Raw genomic sequence first — 21,824 nt, forward strand, 5'->3', positions numbered from 1 at the left:
CGGGTAAACTCGTTCAGAATTGAGCCGGCGGAAACCCGGGGAGCGATCGGCTGGGCTTGATGATCAGAACCAGAAATGGAGGGCCTGAACACCTTGTTCTCTGAGGTCCACTCGTAGCATTACTACAAACTGCAATCCACTGGTTTCATACACTTGTGACATCGATCACATCAATACAACTCACAAGAGGTTGCTTTGCGTTATTTATGGCGAAACCAACATCACCCTGCAAAGCCTTCAATGATATACTTCATTGCTACATTAAACCTTGACATCCCAACACTAAGAAACATTCCCTACCTACCTTCGGTACCTTACTCCTCATCGAAATCCAACGTCAACTTGTGTAAACAGCCCAACATGAACGCGCCAAACGCCGTCTCCCTAGGTATCATCGTATAGCAAACTCATACTGCCTGGAACTCAGGCATCGCGACTCGAATAGGAAAAATCAGGCACTGGCAGCAGCGGAGGCTCTGCCGCCTCGCCCTGTACCGGCCAGCCGGCGACCCGCTCCAGCGCCGGGCCGGGCAAGAGTGTACTTGGCAAAAGCCCTTGCAAGGGCTTTCTTGCAGCTGACCTTTTGACTGCCAACAAATGAATCTACCGTGACGGCAATTGCACGATCGATATCCTGTGCCGTGCAGTACTCCGAAAGTCGCATGCGGCAGAAAGCTTCACTGATTCGGATGATAGCTTCCAAGTGACGAACCTAGTGTGAAAGTCTCGTCGTCAGTAACCATAACATTACTCAACCGGTGCCACTAATCGATCCAATGCATCGATAGCAACTTACAGTAATCGGATAAGCTCCAGTGGCCAGGGACTCCCGTCTCATGTCTGCGAAAAGTCTGGCAACCTTGTCCTCGTCCATGTGGTATAGCTTGGGTGAGCACCTCTCACGCGCGTACTTGATATACTTGCGCAACAGGTCTTGGGGAATCTCGCCCTCCTTCTTGCGCTCGCCGCCCTGCGTATCAGCCTGCTCAGAGTCGTGCTCCACCTCCATCGAGCCATCTGCAGTTTGGCTCTGTGCCATAGTTGTCGGGTGGCTACGGCTGTGCGAGCCAACAATAAATTTAGCAAGACGCTCGTCTTCGGCTGGGTCCACAGTATCGCGGACGACGCAAAGAATGTCGAAACGGGACAGGATAGGCTCTGTCAGTTCGACATTGGCCGAGAAGGGAATCGTTGAGTTGTAGCGACCACCAATCGGGTTGGCGGCGGCGATGATGCCACAGCGGGCCTGGAGCGTGGTCACGATACCAGCCTTGGAGATTGAAATCGTCTGTTGTTCCATGGCTTCGTGAATTGATGTACGGTCCTGGTCGTTCATCTTGTCGAACTCATCGATCAGACAGGTTCCCTTGTCTGCAAGCACGAGCGCGCCGCCTTCCAAGGTCCATTCCGATGTCAGAGGATCACGACGAACACTAGCCGTCAAACCCACTGCACTGGCACCTTGGCCGGTAGCGAATACTGCTCTGTGAGCAGTCTTCTCGGCGTACTTCAGGACTTGGGATTTCGCTGTTCCCGGGTCTCCCAGGAGCAGCACATTGATGTCTCCACGAACATGATGAAGGCCCTTGGCTGTCTTGGCGACACCGCCAAACAGGGACAGCGCGACAGCGGTCTTGATGTCGGTGTGACCATAGATGCTGGGGGCAATGGAGTTGATGATCTTGTCAACAATTTGGGGATCTTTCGACAATTTTCGTATCTCCTGCTCGTCCTCCTCGGTCATGCGGAAGCCTGCCAGCTGGTCATGAGCCTTGACTACGTTGTTGGCTTCAAGAATAGTTGCAAAGACAGGGAATCCGTTTCGGTTGTTGAGCTGGGCGTCGTAGTTGTTTCGGTAGGTACCAGTGACCTCAATCTCCTCTCCGGGCTTGGCCTTGTCGATCAGGTCCCACAAGAGAACGACGTCCCTCTGACGAGGCAGACGTCCTGCCGGAACGGTTCCGGGAGATTCTTGGAGGGTCAACTTCTGGTAATTGCGGTAAACCGTCTTCTCCGAGTTGAGGGTGAAGGGACCCCGACTTTGGCAGTTCTGGCAATAGGTGACTTTGACCTCAACGTTGGACTCCTGCTGGAAGGGACCTAGGGTGACTCCACACTTGGTGCAGTCAACCTTGACGTACTTCAACTGGGGAAATACACCAGTTCGGCGTGTTACGACTCCACTGACCCGGACCAGGCAGTTCAAGTGGGACTGGCGGAGTTGGCGCAGCGTGTAGTGAACTGGAAGATCAAAAATGCGGACGTGGATCTCGGAATGAATGCGTTCGTAGTCAGGGTAGTGAATCAAGACGACGTCCATGGCGACCTCATCAAACAACTTGAGAATCTCGGTGGGAGCGTTGGCAAGAAAATAGGCCAAAGTAGCCTTGGTTGCAGCAAGGTGCTCGTAAGAGACCTCGAGAGACTCGGCATTGACCTCACCAAGGGTCTTGATGCGGTTACCGTAGACAGACGATCCGTGCTCATCTGTGTACTCAGTGAGGAAAGCTTTGAACTCGCGCTTGATTGTGCGTTGAACTGCAGGGTTCGACACCCAGTCAGTCAAGCTGGCAGCCTTTACGTCGTGAAGAGCTTCTAGTGAAAGCTCCTCGGCCATGATGTCCGCATCCATGTCCTCGTCCATGTCCTCATCGTAGCGGTGGCGACGACGACGGGGCTGTGCCGTAAGGTCGATATCGCCATCCTCGTCTTCGCCAGGGAGGAAGGCGGCGGGAATTCGTTGACGTCGGGCAACTTCTCGATCTCTTCGGTTCAGCTGAGCCTCGAGGCGCCTCCTCTCAGCAATATCAAGACCCTCGTAGTTGCCTTCATCGTCGATGTCGATGCCCTCGTATCTGTCGTTCTCATCTTCTTGATAATCACGTTCATATCCATCACGGAACAGGTCAACGTCATCCTCTGCCATCTCATCAATCTCGTCAATGTCATCTTGAATCTCGGCGTCCTCCTCGATGTCGTCGTCGTTGTCATCAGCGCCGTGAGCCATGTGGAATGCCGGCGGTGATGAAGGCATGGGACTGGAAGCCGCAGCAATAGATGATGTGCCATCATCTGGGCGAGCTCGCTTGCGATTGGAGCTCCCCGCGGCGAGGCCACGGTTCGCCGAATCCATGTTGCTCCTCAAGGGCGAGCTGCTTTCTAGTCAGCGGGGTTATTCGAAAGTAGATTAGGTCTGACTGGCAGTTGAGATAGGTTGGGCAAAAGGCGGTATTATATTTGTTTACTCACCTCATTCTCACAGTATTATTTGACAGGCCGCGATTATGGAGAATCTCGAAAGGATTTTTTTTGTACGCCCTGTTTTCTTTTGAATGCGACAAGTGAGGGGATGTTGATGTGTGAAATCTGGATTTGCGCCTGGAAACAAAGCGGCGACAACTTGGTAACCCGGGTCACCAGTGGAGGGAGGAGCCAGGGGGCGGCAAGTTGTATCCATTGCCCCACGGCGGGTGGACACAAAAATGCAGCTGAGACGCGATTTTACGTGTTCGCGTTAATTAGAACCAGTCCCAGATAGGCAACAGCTCGCGTAAAGTGGTCCCACTTTACTATAGATCCCTGTCGACCTACCAAGCTCGTTCGTCCATCGCAATGCATATGTAGCAAACGGACAACCTTTACGTTGGCATAAACTTAGGAGCTTCAGGTGATGCCATAAATATCAAACTCATCAAGTTTGAAATTGACATTTATTTTATCTAGCTCCTAACTTACTTTCGGTCTCACTTATCAACGAGAATTAGCAAAATCATGGCTGAAGCCGATGCTCCCTCCGCACCCAAGGGGGCGGATACGCTCGCAGACACTCCATCCCTGAAGCGTCGGGGAAGCTCCTCACAACAGTCAGAGACATCGCAGACGGCAGCAGAGTAAGTCCATCGTCATGCACGCTGTTGGCATTTCTAATACGGCTGCTACAGGAAGCTAATCTTCAAAATCATCCATTCAGATTCATACGCGAACAGATGCAATTGGAAGCTGATGCGCGCGAGGCCCTGCCATATGTACGTCTGAACATTTCTAACCTCTCATCATAGGTACTCAATCGGCCCGCCCAACTCTCGCTGATAAACACTAACAGAGATATCACCACCTTAGAGCATCAAGGATTGCACGAAGTCTCTAGGCCCCCTACGTCAGGCCGTCTTCTCCTGCCTCACTTGTAACCCCCCACCATCGGATCCCAAAGCCCCATATGATGCCGCCGGAGTCTGTTATGCATGCTCCATACAATGCCACGGCGAGCATACACTTGTCGAAATCTTCACCAAGCGTAACTTCACCTGCGACTGTGGTACCACCCGGTTTTCGAGCACGAACCCATGCAGCCTGCGTGTAAACCCAGAGACAAACAGCAAAGGCGTCCACTCGGAGACTGCATCCACAAACAAGTACAATCACAACTTCCGCAACAGATTTTGCGGTTGCGAATGCGACTATGATCCGTTCGAGCAGAAAGGCACCATGTTCCAGTGCTTGGGTCTTGGCACACATGAAACTGGAGGCTGTGGAGAGGATTGGTGGCATCCTGGCTGCCTCGTGGGTTTAGGCCCGGCATGGTTTGAGAACATGGAGATAAAGAAACAAGCCGTGAAAGTAGACACCGGTGATGCTTCAGTCACTACCAAGCCGCTCGAAACTATCAGTGAGGATACGGAAGCAACCAACGGGGCAGACTCTGCCGCTGCGGGTCCTACCAATGCGGATCCGCCTGCGGCAATGGAAGAAGGGGAGGACGATGATCCACCCATGCCGCCCGGCTTTCCAGAGGAGGATGCTTTCGAGTCTTTTCTGTGTTACAAGTGTGTCGATGCATACCCATGGGTAAAGCGCTATGCCAGCTCTCAAGGCTTCCTTCCTCCCGTATTTAGCAAGCAGACCACCAATGGCACTGCTCCAACATTGGAATCCAGCGCGGCTTCTCCCCCAGAACTGGGTTCACAGAAACGAAAAGCAGAGGATGATGGTGAGTATGCTGTGGAGGTTGAGTCTAAGCGGCACAAAACGGAGGAGCCTGCACCCGCAGTGACCTCGACGGAAAGCCGTCCAGATACCAAACCGGCCGACAAGCCCGTCTGCAAAATCAACAAATTGCCACCCGCCCCATCCAGCCAGTTTTCTCTCTTCTTCAAAGAGGACTTTCGTGAGCACCTCTGCCGCTGCGAGGCATGCTTTCCCCTCCTGAAACCACACCCGCAACTACTCGAAGAGGAGGAGACGTACGAACCACCAGTTTCAGAGGACGGGAACGGCTCCGAGCACGGGTCTACCCAGGGGAGCTTGCTAGAGATGGGTGAGAGCGCGCTTCGCAACGTGGACCGCGTGCGCGCCATCGAGGGTGTCATGGCATACAATCACCTCAAAGACAAGCTGAAGACGTTCCTGCAGCCCTTTGCGCAGAGTGGGGAGGCGGTCTCGGCCGAGCATATCAAAGAGATCTTTGCCAAGATGCGAGGTGACGACGAGGCGATCAAAGAGGCCGCTGAGGGAGCAAAGAAGTCTTCTGATAATAGGCGCGAGCAGAGTGGTTACTGATTCAGCTCGAACGTCTTCCAGAATGGAACTTGGTCTGTAAAAGCTTTCCAGAGCCCAGCGGATCACGGGGAGACGTTCGAGTTGGATGTTATTCTGTATTTGTATTGACTTTTCTCCCTCACTGCAGTGTTTAGCTGTCTGCCGACCTACCTTCTTAGTGAAGCGCCATATGGGGCGATGGAAGGCTAGGTTCATGGGCGCTATGAGTGTTGAATATTGTGCCGGTATCGTGGTCTTTGTTGATAATAACCGCAGGAACAGTCTGAATATAATGGTCTATCTGAGAACGAACATACACAGCCTTAATGTGTAAGCCATCTTTCGGGAGTTGGCGTCCATCACAACCATATCAATTTGCATGTCTTTAGGCATCGCGTACACACCAATGGTGACACTTTCCACATGGCTCTGAACCCAGGACCCCTCGACAGCTCTGCGGTTATTGGGAAAATGCAGAATGCAGATAAGTGACATGACAACCATGCTTCTGTTGAGCTTCACTGCATCACAAACAAGCTTTAAGATGAAGACAGTTGCCATTGTTAACGCTGATCAATAACTATTCCACTTCGTGGCATCATGCGAGCACTTGTCGGAGTGACTCATCAACGCAGCTGGTTTCTTCTCCCTCACTTTTTTTTTTCTTTTGAAAAAAAAAATCACGTTCATCAGGAACTAATGTTCCTGTAAGGTGCATGGTTAGTATCTCAAATGAGAAGCAACCCAGAACGATTGAAGGCCAAGCATACTTTAACAAAATGACTTTTTTTGGGGCTTCCGGGAATTCCAGGCCCTTTTTGTTATGGTACAACAATAGTATCACAATTCCTTGCCTACTTGGCTGGTATCCCGGTCTCGACTTTCAAATCATCTCCCTGGGATTCTGCGGCTGCCCCCAGTTGCCGCCGGGCGCCTGGCCAGGTCTATCTCTGCCCCCTCTGCTAGCCCATGCACCCATGTCCGAGAGACCGATTCCGCGGGTCTCGGGGGCTTGGGCCGCCACTGCCGTGGCGGTGTGTCCCGTCGCGGGGACCTGCTGCCTCCACGGCTCTGCCGTATACGGGGGCAGGGCCTCTTCGGTTGGTTGCTCCTCCTTGCGGCCCCACAGCCTCGGGCGGATCAAGGGCTTGTAGAGGAGCAGCAAGATGACCAGCGGCGCGATGGCGAGGACCAGACCGAGAAGAATGCTGTGGGATGAGGTTAATCAAAGTCTCATGCCGAGGTAGAGGTTTTGTTTTGACGCGGCGGGGGAATGGTTTGACTTACTAGTTATATCTGTAGGAAAGGGCGAAAGGAAAGCCCCTTGTTGAAGAAAAAGTTACGCGTTAGCTTATACCAAAAGAAGCACAGAGTAGGAATGGGGGCTCTAAAACTCACAAGAATCCGTTGATGACTCCCATTATCATGACCGTCCTGCCCAGCCAGATGTGGAAGGGTGCCAATGGGGAACCTTTGCCCTCATTCTGCTTGTACATTCTATGATGCAGATATCCCAGAACGAACTGGGAGAGCATGAAGATAAATACAAGGATCCCGATCACCTGGTGGGGGTTGTTGAAGTTGCGGGACTGGACCGGAGATTCTGTCAGCTATTTTCCTTATACCCCAGAAACTGGATTTGCTCCCCCCCGTCGGACTTTGTGTAAATCTAAAACTGGCACTGGTACTCACCCGGTTGTACTTGAAGCTTGTGTTCACTCCAAGTCCAAAACCCGTTATGATACCAACCAAAGCAATACTCTGGTTGACTGCATGCCACCTAGGCCAGTTACCAACCCGAAGGACAATTAAACCAAACGGAAGCAGGCCGACGAAGCAAAAGAGCATGATGATGCCATGAAACAGCGCAGACCAGTCGCGCTTCCCGCTCCTGGGCTCGCCGGTCAGGGCAGCCCCCTCGCTCTTCTTTGCGGTTTGGAAGTTGAGCGTCGGCGCCTGACCGGGACCTTGCGCAGCCTTAAGGTTGATTGAGAAGGACCCGTAGCTGCGGTGGAACTTGAGAGGAGCAGCCACATCGTCGCTTTTAACCTCGTAGCTCGGCCCTGCGGCCCAGATGCATCGCTGTGCTGTTGAGTTGACGTCGATGGACCCGCCGGGCCAACGGCGGCAGTTGAAGCACCGGGCCCTGAACATGAGGGTGCCGTTGTAGTAGCCCGTGCCTGGTAGGACATCGAAGCGGAGATCCCGGTAGGGTGTCGGCTCCGAGCCGCCGTAGGACGTCAGACGGGGCGAGAATGTGACGTTCTTGTTGGAGGCCGAGGCGTACACCATCAGAACCAAGGCATTGCCCGCCATGCTGTCGGCTCCTAGACCGACAGCAGTCCAGCCGAGGGAAGGTTGGCCTGCCAACGTGAAATAGATGTCATCGCTAGCTGGGTCATCTGGAATGGTGACACCAAATGCGAGTTCCTGGTCAGGTGAGACGAAGACGGACTGCTTCTGTGATGTGTTTGACGGTGCTGTTAACGTTGGGGCTGCAGCTGTGCTTGTGATTGTAGATGCAGATGTGATGGATGAGCTGCTTCCCTGCGCAGCTGTCATGGAAGTGAGCTGTAAAGCTGAGGCGAGGATGGGAGATATTGATAATCAGTATGGCTGATTCTAGATATACTCAAGGACTCTCAATGAATATAACGCTGAACTATTTACCTGTGAAGGCGGCCAGCGCCCATGTTGCCAACGTGGAAGGCATTGGAGCTAAAACTAGGGGTATTTTGAACTGGGCTTAAGAGATGGAGAGATCAAGACACAGAAAGGTAACAAAATGAGATGTGTATAAATGAGAGTAAAGATGGCCGGTTTATGGCAGCTACTAATATCTTTGTTTCATTGGCACTAGCCTGGTCTCCCAGTAGTGATGATAATGATAGACGGATGACTTGGTCGCCTTCTGTCGCCAGTTCAACTGGATGGTGAGCGAATGAACGACAAATAACAACGAGCAACTCACTTGTACGTTGAAATTATGAACAAATATATCACATTAATCTACTAGAGCATCCCCTTTTTAATAGATTGATGGACTTCCGCCATAACGCCTACTGATGCGGCTTACATGGAGAGAAATGCGCATATTCAAGCCTCCTCCATCGTGGTTCGCTGTCTAACCGCCCGCCTACTTGGAGCCCTGTCTTCAATATGTTGTTACCAAAATAACCATAACTATGATTGGCTGTGAGCCCCACTAGTCACTCGATGATTGAACATCACGAACCGCCCAGGTCTGCCTCGGCGGCAATATCTCAGGAGACATGTCCAACTCTGTCGGGATTGTAGTCTTTGGTTGGCCACATCTTTGGCTCTGCCTTTGTGCACTGCCAGCAGCATTGAGATAGGGATTCTTGTTGTATTGCAGCCAAGAAATCGCCAGTATATTTCAAGCCTTGACAAGATTGGTTAAAAATTTAAATCACTACCAATCAAGAGCAATAACAGTAAGTGCAAGCTGCCCACAATTCAACAGTTGGCAAAGCCGCTATGAGTCAATCGCAGTGACGATTTCCGGCTGCAGTACAACACGAAAATGAATCGAATGCATCTTCGCCTAATTGCCCCGATACTTGCGAAGTTGCCTGTCTGGTGTCCTGCCTACCCTGCACTTTCTCATTCTGTGAAAACATCCTCGCTATACGATACCTACCTTACCTACCTTAGGCACCTTGATGTTTCCTTCCTGTCAGAGAATCAGCCACCACCAAGCACTTCCTCCCTCCCTCACTTCATGCTTCCATTTACCGTGCCTATCTACCTAGTCAAACTTGCACTCACCCCGCCCGTGGCATGGATGTCTTTCAAACTCACTAACCATGCCTAAGTGAGTGTTTGTTGCGGTATCTGTTCCGCCAACCGCATCCACAACTCGTACGCTGCCCCTCGAACCACGCACGCACATTGCCAACAAACGTTATTCACAACCAGTTTATGCCGGCTACCCAAATCACATCAAATCGGCCCGCTGTGATTCTAGACCTTCCTAGCGCTGTGCCTGTGACACGGCAGCTGGACCTCGAGATGGTTAGACGCGCTCTACAGGGACAAGGTATACAAAATTCCAACGCACTATTCACTTCATCATCAACAACCCCGCCTACCTTAGCTACGGAGTAGCTACTCCACCCTTTAGCCAACTTTAGTTTACGACCAAGCAGTCGGCTACCTAGCTTGATGTTAGCTCGGAAATCCTTCTCAATGACATTAGCAAACTTTACATACTCGATTCTTCAGCGCAAGAGTTCACACCCATATGTCTCCGAAACTATGCCGAACAGGTATACCATGGAAAAGCCCCAATCTCCGACACCTGCTGGAAGTGCTAAACCATCTTCGGATGGTTTCAATTCAGCTCATCAACCTGGAAAAACATGAGCGAGCGGGATACTTCGTCAATGACGTTGAAATGGCCTGCTTTTGAGTTATTCTAGAAATCTTCACTTGCTATCTCGTCCGTCCAACTTTCGGGCTGACAGCTCGCTTGATTAGCCAAAGTTCGTGTCCGTACCTACCACACTTGCCCTGACTGCGGGGCTTCCCGCGACATATCTTCGTCATGGACTCGATGGTTTTGGTTCAGCTTCGAACTAGCTAGCCTACCCCTCTTGAGAGGTTTGTCGCGCTAGGATTCCTGCCGCACCAGTGCGAGCTAGGACGACGGGGGACCGTTTGCCTGCGCACAGTCAATCGTGGCGGCATCGACAGGGCAGACTGCGGGCCAAAACCCGCACCATCTACGTGCCAAGGGTTCTACCGTATGTACCTGTATACTTGTCCTCCTCGTTTACGGAGCACCTGTTGCTCTGCTTTGCTTTGGGCGACACGTCGTCATGGCAAGACAGCAACATCCTTTCCGCATAACGACGGTTCTCACCATGCTGCGACTCTTGATTGGCACTGTTTCTCCACAATGCGCAGCAGTACCTGACCTATTGTAGGCTGCTGAAAGCATGTGTTAGGCAGGAAGGCAGGCAGGCATACAGCCATGAAGATTCGCAGGACCGCGGATCTTGGGCAGTGTCGGTGTGGAATTGCGCTGCATCGTTTGCTGATCTGGTGCACTCAAGTGAGGGGCTTCTCGTGTTAACACATGCGCCAACGGCCTAGGTTGAGGCCACAAAGGTATCACCGGTCGTTGCCAAAACATTCTCGCCACAAACAGTAGCGAAGATCCTTCGCTTTTATCTACCCGGGCATAATTGCCTGATTCGGTGAGAAGTCCGGGAATGGCTGTTCGCGGTTCTTTACTGCTTTTTTTTTCAACTCAAAGAGGCCCGTCTAGCGCAAACTTTAGGTGCTAGCTGGCAAGGTGTAGCACAACGGTGAAGACCAGGCTGCAGGGGGGACGTGGGACTACAGCTGCGCAAAAGGGACCTAACAGCCAACCCTAGTTGACCTGCAAAGCATGTGGCCGCTCATTGTCTCCTGCGTGCTGCTGCTGCGCAATCCGGTCCAAGAGTTACTCCGATCTCGAATCATCCGGACTTGCGCCATCCGGTGAGTCAAAAGCCCACGTTTCGGTGTGCGGAAGCTAGCTAGCCGTTGGGAAAGACGGGGAGTGTGAATTCACATGGCGCCACACTGGCGGACACGCACGCACCCGCACCGTGGGGGCTTTCGGCATGCTGATCGCCGGAGATTTCCACAAACCTCCTCAGAGGTGCCGAATCTTGTTTCTGGGGAAAGGGATGCATGCCTCTGCCACTCACCGCCTTGAATCTCTGCATTTGCTGCGGTAATTGTTTTTTTTCTTCTCCCTCACCCCAAGGTTGCTTGCCCACTTTCAAGTCTTGGCATGCTAGCGAGCTGTTGATTGAATCGGCAAATAGGAAAGGGGAATGATATACTGTACTCCAAATTACCATGGTTTTTATGGTTTTTTTCTATTTTTCCAAAACACCATTACCCCTCTCATACCACTATTACTGGTAAAGTTGGCAGACTTGGGACGCGTTATGAGACGCATACCGCAGAAGCAGTATACTTCTTCGCAAATCATAAAAGGAGCAGGGCTTCTTCAAACTCTAATTTATCCATCCAACCCTGGAAATGAGGTGATGGGGCTGACCAGGTACGTACCACGTAACCACTATCTCCCCGACTCTACATAGTACAGTACGCAATACTCAACAGGGGCAGTCCAGGTCTGGAGTTTAGTTAGGTGGCCACGCCACGCAGGCAACGAAGGAGTGGTATAGCACGTAAAGGGATTTGGCTTTGGACTCACTTCCGCAAGTAGGGTGGGTGGTGGGTTTGCGCATTACATTACATGAGCACTAGACTACATCAGCACCCTATTATTTTTTTTCTTCTTTTTTACTGCCTCCACGTGGGTCGCCGAATTTTACAGTATAGCGTAGTAGCACTATTTCGCCGACGGGACGGATGCATACTCTACTACTTGCAACGACGATACTACCTACCGTGGTAGTTACTTTTTGCTGCCGAGTACACATGCCAAAACGGCGGCCCTTTTCCCATTGAGTACATGCCACGTACTTGTTGCTTGTTCAGGGAACATGGTACTATCTCGGGTCCATCCTACAGAACCCCACACCTCTATCCCATAGCTGGCACACGCAATAATACCACCGATATTAAATTATTGGCTGATGACCTGGTCTCAGAAAGAAAATGACGGACGACAGCGTCCAACCCAGGGGCTTCTTGCTTGAGTCGGATACGGTGACCCTTGGAGACGTTTTTGCTTGTTGTGCGAACTGGTGACCTTCTAGAAGTTTACTATAGAAGAGCAAATATGCCTCGTGCTAGTTTGTTCTGGCTCCAGTCTAGTCTAGTTCTAGAACTAGCAGTAACACATTTAATGTGTAGAAATGCCGCAGGTCTATACGGTAACAATTATGTGATTCGTACGGATATGAACGCCAACAACAAACCAGGGCTCCTATTTTTCCCTATCAGTTTTCGCAGACCCTTCCTGGTGGTTTTGCCTGCTATTGGTACCAACCATATCTGTCAGGCAGTAGTGATGCTTTCCCCCGATGCCCATGCCCCTTCGATCTACAAGGCTTTCCGTCTGGGATATTCATCGATGAGTTACCCGGCCCATCTCGTGATAGTGCTATTTTTCTTTTGTGGGAACTACTACTGTAACCAAGGCCTGCCAAAAAAAGCGGCTGCCCATGCGGGGCTGGTCTGGCTTTTTTTATTCTTTTCTTTTTTCTTTTTTTTTTTCTCTTCCAAAACCACAAGCTCCACCAACCACTTCGGTACTGGAAACGCCAACAAAAAAAAGGCAAGTGTAATCGGCGGTTGAGCACGTTAATGGGGCAGGGCTTCATACTGTACCTGTACCGTACACAGCTGCAAGACACTGGAGAATATTATTTTCTCCCCCTTCTAACTTGTTGCACTAGCCCAAAGCCAAACCATCCAATTGGAACCGTACGCTATCTGATTAATACCGCCTATACCATAGTAGTAGGTCCAACCGACTTGTGAGGGGGGTGGGTGTGTGTAATCAGCCGCGGCCTGACTTCGGTTGGGATGAGGGGTAGACCTTTTTCTTCGTTTTTCTACTTTGTACCTTTCATCCTGGTTAATGCTGAGTAGCTTTGCCATCATCCCCTAAACAGACAAATAAAAAAAAACTTGACTTTCCCATCGTTTATAGTGTAATGACCATATCGTTGGGCTATGTTCACTACAATGTGATAGGAAGCGCTGGACTGCACGACAAGTGAGTGTCTTTGCAGCATCTGTCGACCCAGATATTCTTAATCCTTCCGTTTGTCTTTTAATGATTGATACCCAATTTTTTAATTCTGGATGGTCCAATATCAAGCATCTTCCTAGGCTCATTCATTTTCATTCTCTTTTTTTGTATCCACCGCTTTTGTTTGGTACTACTACTGTCACTGTAGTATCTTGTTTGCCGATGCAAAGTACTTATTGGACAACCTAGTCAAAAAGAAAGACACTGAATCTGGACTAGGCGGAATGAGAATCCATAACGCAGTGGCACCCTGCAAGGTTCCCTAACAAGGCTTCTCTACCATAGTATGCATCCCTCTCGCTCTCTCTCTCTGGGTGAGCAGGGGGGAGACGTGCTTCAAGTTGCGGACCTTTGCGTCCTCGAATCAAAAGGCGGGCAGCAACAATGCCAGTGATTTATTTTTCTCCCCCTTCTCTTTCTGTCTATCTGCACTGCTACACTTCTTATGTGGTAACAACGAGGGTCCCTGCGTTGGAGCACCTTGCTTGGCTCCGGTCCTGCTTAAGCGAAACAGTCTTAATATTGTATGCTAGCTTGTAAATTATCGCGGGGCGAGAAATGACCTTATGAAACTCTTTATTTGCTCAGAAAAGGGTACGGTAGTTATTTTGTCTGTGGAGACGAGGCAGAGACAAGAAAAGTGACGAGTAACAGAGTTCTACTACTATGGTATACTATGTACGTACCAAGGAAAAAAGGTAAAGGTAATAGAGACACGAGACTGGCTAATAATTCGGCATATCCAAATTAGGATTCCCGATGCCGGCCGGAAACCAACGAAACTTTTGGACACAAAACACTCGGGCCACCATACGATCTTGGGAGAAAGAAAGAAAAAAAAAAAGAAGGTACTAGCCGCGCCCGCGCCAAGCCTTTTTCTTACTGTGTTTTGTGTTTTTTATTTACTTCTTCCTTTCGTAGTATTAAAAGTCCCGAGACCGATTCGGGTTGACGACATGCGCTATGAGAGTTTAAATCAGTTATCCAATACGCGCGTGTTCACACAGTGGGGGAGAAAAAAAAAGAAAGAAATTCGGGTGCTGAAATCAAAAACAGGGATTAATCACTACATGCAATTGCAACTGCAACTGCAACTGTACGCGGGGCGCAGGAGAGGCCTGTAGAAAGATTAACCAACCACGCCGTTCGTCGTACTATTAGGTAGACAAGTAGGTCATCCGGCATCAGAAGCGACATGGGTGGGATCTGATTGAACCATGAAAAGAAAAAAAAAAAAAAAAAGACCTAGTCGACACACAAGCTATCTGGCCATCAGGAAGCGGAATAAATGGGATCTTACTGAACCGAGAAAATCCAAAGATGTACTCCGTAATCGACACAGAATTCATCGGAGACGAACCCGCCAATAATCGAGCGGCAAACGCCCTGTTTCCCTATTGGAACTGGAAATGGTAAGCAACACGTAAAAAAACTTGGCTTTTGCAGTAAGTAAGGTGTGGTGGAGCCGAACCTGCCGTGGCACCGAAGGAGGTCAGCAAGCGAGAGACAGAGCGTGAAAGAAATTATGGGATGAAGGGGATAAAAAAAAATAAAAAAAAAAGGCTGAAAAGCTGGTGGTACCAACCATGTTTGGACAAATTGCGCCAAACGCCTAACAAGGCGCACCTTGAACAAATAATGTCCTTTCTTTATTTGCCGTGCTAACCGAGAAATACCATCCAGTCCCATGCTTGCAAGGGTTTATAACAGGCAATTATTCAGTTGTAAAATACTCCAACTACTTCATATATGCGCTACTATTATGGTTCTAGAATAATTCATATGTGAACGTGACCTGTTTCTTTTGCTATAGTATAATACCACCTTTGCAAAGCGATCTACACCGACCGTGGTCCGACCGTCGCATCAAATCGTCTTTTGCCAGGTTTGATGGTCCAGAGCCCAGACACGGCAAAAACTAACGAACACTCGTCTGGGCGGTCGCACGAGAGCGATGTCGCATGTTGCATTCCCAAGAAGAAACGCGCGGGCGGATGGGGGAACAAGGGGGGGGAGGAGAGAGAAAAAAGCGAGGGGTGTCGGTGGGACCATTGTCTTCACTTTTTCCCTCTGTTTCTTTTCTGCTGCGCGTTCGCAGGGGTCCCGACAGCTCAGGGGCCATCCCCGGACCGCTGTTGAAAAGATGAGATTGATGGCGTTGGGCGGACGTGGGTCTTCTTTTCCCCTTTGAGGCAAACGTGTGAGATGGAGGGGTATGTTGTGCCTTTTCTTTTTGTTTTCTCTGCCCAGCAACGTGGAAAGCCAGGGGGCGATAGAAAATTAGGCTGGTTTTAAAAGTCTTGCTCGGTATACCAAAGTGGTATCAATAGTATTCTAGCAGGTTGTCACTCGTATTATGTATGTATGGCATTTGTGTTTCGTCCTGCATAGATATGTATGATGTCTGCTAACCGAACTTTACGTCACCAACTATGCTGTAAAAATATAGTGTGTAGGTATTAACAGTGTGTTTTATTTGCTACTTTCTTTCTGCTCCATTCCCCCCTTCTTTAGCACGAACAGACGGATGGAATGACAGGACCCTCGTTGCATACCAACGGTCCACCATACAAGCCACAGTCTGCTTTTTTTTTTTTTTTTTTTTCGGACTTCACCGCTTGTAAGTTGTCCTCGTAAGGGTTTTCTTACTGCGCCCGTGAGCTTTTTCACACACCCCATTTTGTGTGTTGATGCGTGGTATCTCGCTTCTCTTGCACCCTTCCACCCTTGCTCGCAAGATGCCATAACTTAAATACTTGTTATTATAGCAGTGGCGAAAAAAATACCAGAGAAGACAGTCAGCCGGGATCGCCAATAGCCGCAACACAGCCCTTTCTCTCTCACCTACTTTGTAACATCTTTCCTCTTGCGGTCTTGCGTGCGTAGGTGCATCAACAGTCTCTGTTTTTTTTTAGCCTTTGGTAATTTCATTTTGTTTTATTTCGGCACCACTTGGCATTACCCCATACCGTACAGCCGCAAGAGAAAAAGCAAAAAGAGGCGTGAACCAGACGCTTGGAACGGCAGGCAAGCTACTGGTTTCATTAGGTACGGAGTAGGTATCTATCCAAAGTTGCGGAACAAGCGCGCCCACTACCCCCATGGGCGCTATCGAAAGCAATTCGGCCCATATATTGACAACAAAAATAGGGAGCCGTAATTTGCTGCTCTGTAACCCGGAGTGGGTGGTAGAATAAGTTAGTTTATCGTGTTTTACAGGCCTGAGACGCGACGGGTAAAGAATTTCCCTTTTTCAAAATATACTTAGCTTGTAACACACATTGTCCACTGCGTATTATTCAGAAAGTATATGCATAAGGTCTTTTATTTTATCCTCTTGCTTTGTTATCCTTCCATCCTTATACACTTTAATCGATTTACTTTTGTTTCAGTGGTCCTTTTTCTCACTTCCAATCAAAAAAAGTTTTCCCGTGAAACTTCCTCCCCCGACATCCTTGCTTGACTTTTGGCCTTGCCAAGGCACAATAGACGGCCCTTTTGTTCCTTTGAATGGCAATCAAGCAAAAGCCAGGGAGCTTGAGGAGGGAAGGGGGGGGGGGGGGGGGGGGGGGGGGGACCAACCTCCCCTCTGACTGGTGGGTGAGTTGCCGCAACCCTTACCTCGAGGTTTTGACTGCGGCAGATGCGCATCAAGGCTGGCCTGGGTTTTGTTCTCTCTCTCGCTTCTTTTTGTGGGCTTATCCTTGTTGTACCCAGTACATGCCCATTGCTGCTTCTTAGGTCGCTTTCTTTTTTGTTTTTCTTGTTTCCTTGCCCCCCTTTTTTCTTTTTATTTCTCCAATTGCTTCCCTCACAACGTTGTTACATGGTTGGATTTTGCTTATCAACACCCCCACAAACTTCCACAACGCCTGGAACGTAATCTCAAATTATTTTGAGAAGGTGAGTAGGAAAGAGTAAGGATAAGCATAATTTGGCATTCTCCTTGAACGGTTCAAAAGGACAGATGGAGAGAGGGAGGGTAGCTAAGAAAAGAAGCATGAGCATTCCCTGAACTACGTAGTTCATTCAGGCTGGACAAACCCCCCCAGCCACACGATCAGCTCGGGTAGTGGGGTGACGAAAATTATGCTGACAGGGATTATACGCAAATATAGATTTTTCCCCTCCTCTCTAGTCTTCTTCTTTTTTTTTTCTCCTCATGTGCTTTATCCTTCGCGGAAGCCGTAGATTGCATTTAATATATCGGCCATGCCCGCATTGGAGTACGCAATACATAGGAGCGCGAGGTGGGCGCAGTGTGCCGATTGTAATGTACTTCCATGCTCTCAACGGTTCCTTTTGATGATCAGAAAAAAAATAAAGGAGCTCCACTTTCTCCAAATACACAGCTGAAAAAACCTACTGGTACACCCCCCTGGTCGCATATCATCTCCACAATTTTCACTCATTTAATACCGTACTATGTATGATGAATTGATAGCGTCTGAGCGGCATGACGTCTTTTAAAAAGAAAAAAAGAAAAAAAAGAAAAAAAGCTGCCAATGCCCAACATGTCGGAGAAGCCGCATCGCATAAAGGATATTACAGAGTAGTACAATAAGATAGCTTTTGGAATAAGCCCCCCCTCTTCCCCCTTGTGGGACGGAAACAGATCTTCGGAAAGAGCGCTTGCTTGCCAGTCCACTGGGCTTGCTCATCTGCAGCTAGCCCGTAAAGGCAAGGGGATCGGCCCTGCTGTGCTACGCTGCGAATTGAGCCTCCGTCTCGTGGGTAGAGAGAGGGTTTGTCTGGGTTGCTGTATCGAGTGAAGGAAAATGAGATTGCAATGTCACCAATACTGGTACAGTGTTATGTGCACAGCCGTTAGCCGCATTACATCACAAAGTAAATCTTTCGCTTGCAGGTCCCATACCTAGGTAGTTTTGTTTTGTTTGCTGCACCGTTGAACAAAATGACAGGGCACGCCAAACTCAAAATACGATCCATACTCCACCAAAGATGCCGCCAGTCCGAATTTCACTTTCATTGCCGAAATGACTTTTTGTTCGCCCAGCTCATAACGCAGAGATATGAGAAGAAAACGTGCATCCAATGGCCAACGAATAGATAGGTAGACGCATCAGGGAAAGCTATTCAAAACATGCGCATGTATGAGTGGGCGGAAAGTGCCCCCCAAAAAAACTAAGATCAAATGTTGATGATTCCCAAGTTATGTTATTCAAACCCAATATGCTCCCAGACTCCAACCACGCAAAGACAAGTCCCACTCCATATGAACAAGACAAAGAGCAATGCAGTCTATATATACAAAAAACAAAGAAGCAAATACAGCTTTGGTTATGAGCTTTCTTGATACGCCGATATATGAGTAACCTCCACGACGCCGCCGTCCAAAACAACCAGCCTCCCTAAATTGTGGTGTAAAAATTATATGAAAATTGTTGCAGTACGCTAGCGCAAGGAAACGAAATAAGAATAGAATATGTGTTTTGATTCCAGCGAAGACACCTCTGACCTATGCTGAGCACAAGCCTTTGGTACTCCTCGCCGGTCAACCCAACCGGCCATCAAATGCTGCCAATAAAGTGATGGAAGGCTCTTGTGGGGTGCGTGATGATACGCACTAATAAAGCCCGGGGCTTGGTATGTCGGAAGTTTTTTGGCAGACAGCAACACCAAGCCACTTGTGACCAGGGTCGCACGGTGGCGAAAAAAAAAACGTTGTCTGGTCCGGTAACAAGTTGGACTAGTGGTGGTACACGTGCGTGATGGCAGATGTGACAGGTCGAACTAAAAAGTAGTGTTGCGAACGAGCATGGGAGTAACAAAGAATCGCGAATGTTTTCGGTTGACAACGAATTCAGAAAATCGGTGCCGAGCTTCGGGAGTTCGGCGATGAGGAACTGATCTGATCGAATATCGGTCGAATATTCCAGGCCTCAAATAATGTTGTTCCCCCCACTCGAACATCCGAACAGCCAAATCCCAATGGGAGAAATGCCTGCTTGTTTGTTGCCGCCGCTGGCCCACTCCCTCACACTAATGCATTCAAAGTCTCAGGTTAACAAGCAAGAAAAAAAAATTGGCTAATGCTGTCTCGAAAACCGGCGTTTGGGTTTCTTCGAAATGTTTTCTTGGTCAACCAAAATGATGACTGCGTCGAGTCGAAAGGGGATCGGTTCGATGTTCTGTCGTCCAATTCGTCGTTCGCATTCGTCTTTGAATTCAAGTTTTGCCCATTTCGGGCGTCGCCGGATTGGTTTGAGACCATTGTCGTGACACGGTGTCGATGAGCACTCATCAACGTCGCCGGTCTCGACTTGACTCCCCACCAGCGACGGAGGGGAGCCAAATGATCCGGGGCCGCTCAGAGAGCCGGCGATTGGGGGTAGTAAACCGTTGCGCTGTATGGTACGGGCCACTGCTGTTGGTGCATATAGGTTGGGGGCATTGGGACGCCGTTGCTTCGCGGGTATCCGTTCTCTGCATAGCGGTCACTGTCAGCCTGGTCTCGGGGATTTGATTTCACTGCCTGACATAGGGTTGTGGTCATGCCTGCAAGATTATTTGCGACCGAGGTACTGCTCACCGTTATCCATATCCTCATATTTCATGCAGGCACCAACGCGCGACGTGGGAGGGAGTCCTTCAATTCCGGCGGGAACACTGGTTGGGATATATCCGTATTCTTCTGCACTTCCGGACGATGCTGGGCTTGAAACATTGGAGCAAGGTAAGACTGATGTCCACGGTTCGGAAGGCTCGGGGGTTGTCATGTAGGAAGCTCCATACTCTCCGACCTGATGGTAGTCTGGCGAATGTTGCCCAAAAGATGATGAGGTCCGGCTGGAAACTGCAGAGTCGTCGTAGACTAACGTTAGAAAAGCCCAGTTAGCCATGTAAATTCTATGGCGAATTACAGAGCAATTACGGGCCGGTGGTTGCACTTACTGGACGGCGCATATGGGTGGGATGTTGGCGGGGTGGGGATGCCATAAGTCTCGCGCAGCCTGGCGATCTCCTTCTCGAGGTACTTGTTCTTCCTGATGAGTTCTTGGAGCGTCTCGTCGCGGTTCTGCTTGCTCTTGAGCTCTTCGACCTCCCTCTCGAGGCGTTCGATGTGTTCCTTTGTTCGTGCGCGAATGGCCCTCTGTGCTTCTCTGTCGTTCGCCCTCTTCCTAGCCAGTTGGGACGGCGTCAAAGTCGAGACGCTGCGAGTACCTATATTGAAACAACAAAAATTGGCGATGGCGTCAGTTGAGATGTTGCTGACCAAGAGCCGCATAATACCCAACTACCGAGCAGCTGGGTGCGGAATGACTCTGTTGCGTGGGCTCTGCGTGGGGAAGATAGCTCCCCAAGTCATGACTTACCCTTCCGCTTGGCAGGCTTGCTTGGCTCGGCGGATGGTGATCGAGTCATCTCGTGTGGAGAGTCTATGGGGGTTCCAGAGGGAGACCTGATGTGTGTCGTCGAAGATGCGGTTGAGGACATGTACATTGCCATGGTTGGAGTTGGTATAAGAGAAAGTGGAAGATGTGAATTAGTAGTAAGGAGTTTGATGCAAGAGAGAAAAGAGGGAGAGACCGAGAGAGACGGGAGCTTGGGCACGCGGATTGATATGAGTGGTGGATGGATCAGAGAAGGAGGCTATGGAGTCGATCAAGGTGTATTTGCGCTTGGATGGTAGACTACCTCTCGTCTTTTGATTCGATTTCAGGCATACAGTAGGGCCCCAAACTTGATGTGTGCAACTGAGGGTTCCACTGGAGGGTCTGTCGAGCTTATTATATGATCCAAGGGCTCTCTCGCTCTCCCCCGGCAGGCAAGGATCAAGGGAGCAGCAGGGCTACTGAAGCCCGTGACGAGGTTGTCGAGGACTTGCAGCAACAAGAGTCCAGGGGTGGGAGGACATGCAAGGCGAAGACAGCCAGGGTGGTGGGGGCCAGACTCGGTGGATCGGAGATCGATGCGAGCATGTACCACAGTACAAGCATGGAGAGTAGGCAATTATGTACTATGTACCTTTTTTATTTTTTATTTATTTTATCATTTTTTTTTATTTTATCCCAGCAGGGAAGGAAGTACGTACTTCTTGCCCCAATCCTGGCCCAAAGACCCCTGCCATTTGGGTACCTAGCTTTCTGGTTAGCGTCAAATACTGCAAGCGCGCCTCTGTAGTGGGGTAGGTACGGGTAACGAATGCATTACAGGCAGACCGTCTCCGTTGGCACACGTGTGTGTTTCTTCCACGGTCTTCGGTTCCGCTTCTGCACATGGTAGGCACAAGTGCCCGGCAGGAGCATACAGTAAGTACACCATACAAAGCACAATACAGCAGAGGCACAGACAGTACAGCACAGACGCTGCAACGGTATCAGTGACAGGAGGCACAATGAGCGACAAGCGCAGCGTGGCATGGGCATGGGCATGGCTTGCGTTTGTTGTAGAAGTATATTTCATGTACTTCAAATGCCTTGCTTGCTGATGAATGTGCAGGGTGATTTAACATGACAGTAAGTACGAAGTACAGCCCAGGTTTCTCTCTCTTCTCTTCCCAGCTACCCGTGCCAAGAAT

At 49.8% G+C, this 21,824-nt stretch overlaps 4 protein-coding genes across 4 annotated transcripts; 1 reads left to right on the forward strand and 3 right to left on the reverse strand.

Annotated features, from left to right (window-relative positions):
* Nucleotides 1–192: 192 nt before the first annotated feature.
* Nucleotides 193–3,444, reverse strand: PgNI_03456 (uncharacterized protein). The gene is made up of 3 exons (XM_031123511.1): nucleotides 3,250–3,444; nucleotides 797–3,155; nucleotides 193–712 (listed from the first exon to the last, which is right to left on the reverse strand). Exons 1-3 carry the CDS (start codon nucleotides 3,252–3,254, stop codon nucleotides 452–454), a joined length of 2,625 nt encoding a protein of 874 aa, XP_030984016.1. The 5' UTR covers nucleotides 3,255–3,444; the 3' UTR covers nucleotides 193–451.
* Nucleotides 3,445–3,647: 203 nt separating this feature from the next.
* PgNI_03457 (uncharacterized protein) lies at nucleotides 3,648–5,831 on the forward strand. The gene is made up of 3 exons (XM_031123512.1): nucleotides 3,648–3,890; nucleotides 3,971–4,025; nucleotides 4,120–5,831. The coding sequence occupies exons 1-3, from the start codon at nucleotides 3,772–3,774 to the stop codon at nucleotides 5,554–5,556; spliced, it is 1,611 nt and encodes a 536-aa protein (XP_030984015.1). The 5' UTR covers nucleotides 3,648–3,771; the 3' UTR covers nucleotides 5,557–5,831.
* Nucleotides 5,832–6,274: 443 nt separating this feature from the next.
* Nucleotides 6,275–8,494, reverse strand: PgNI_03458 (uncharacterized protein). The gene is made up of 5 exons (XM_031123513.1): nucleotides 8,206–8,494; nucleotides 7,228–8,114; nucleotides 6,934–7,124; nucleotides 6,823–6,858; nucleotides 6,275–6,743 (listed from the first exon to the last, which is right to left on the reverse strand). Exons 1-5 carry the CDS (start codon nucleotides 8,246–8,248, stop codon nucleotides 6,419–6,421), a joined length of 1,482 nt encoding a protein of 493 aa, XP_030984021.1. The 5' UTR covers nucleotides 8,249–8,494; the 3' UTR covers nucleotides 6,275–6,418.
* A 9,716-nt stretch (nucleotides 8,495–18,210) lies between these two features.
* PgNI_03460 (uncharacterized protein) lies at nucleotides 18,211–21,108 on the reverse strand. The gene is made up of 4 exons (XM_031123514.1): nucleotides 20,620–21,108; nucleotides 20,198–20,467; nucleotides 19,836–20,117; nucleotides 18,211–19,729 (listed from the first exon to the last, which is right to left on the reverse strand). Exons 1-4 carry the CDS (start codon nucleotides 20,750–20,752, stop codon nucleotides 19,614–19,616), a joined length of 801 nt encoding a protein of 266 aa, XP_030985312.1. The 5' UTR covers nucleotides 20,753–21,108; the 3' UTR covers nucleotides 18,211–19,613.
* Between the last annotated feature and the right edge of the window lie 716 nt (nucleotides 21,109–21,824).

Source organism: Pyricularia grisea, assembly GCF_004355905.1.
Source record: "Pyricularia grisea strain NI907 chromosome Unknown Pyricularia_grisea_NI907_Scaffold_2, whole genome shotgun sequence".
In the NCBI taxonomy this organism is placed as follows: Eukaryota; Fungi; Ascomycota; class Sordariomycetes; order Magnaporthales; family Pyriculariaceae; genus Pyricularia; species Pyricularia grisea.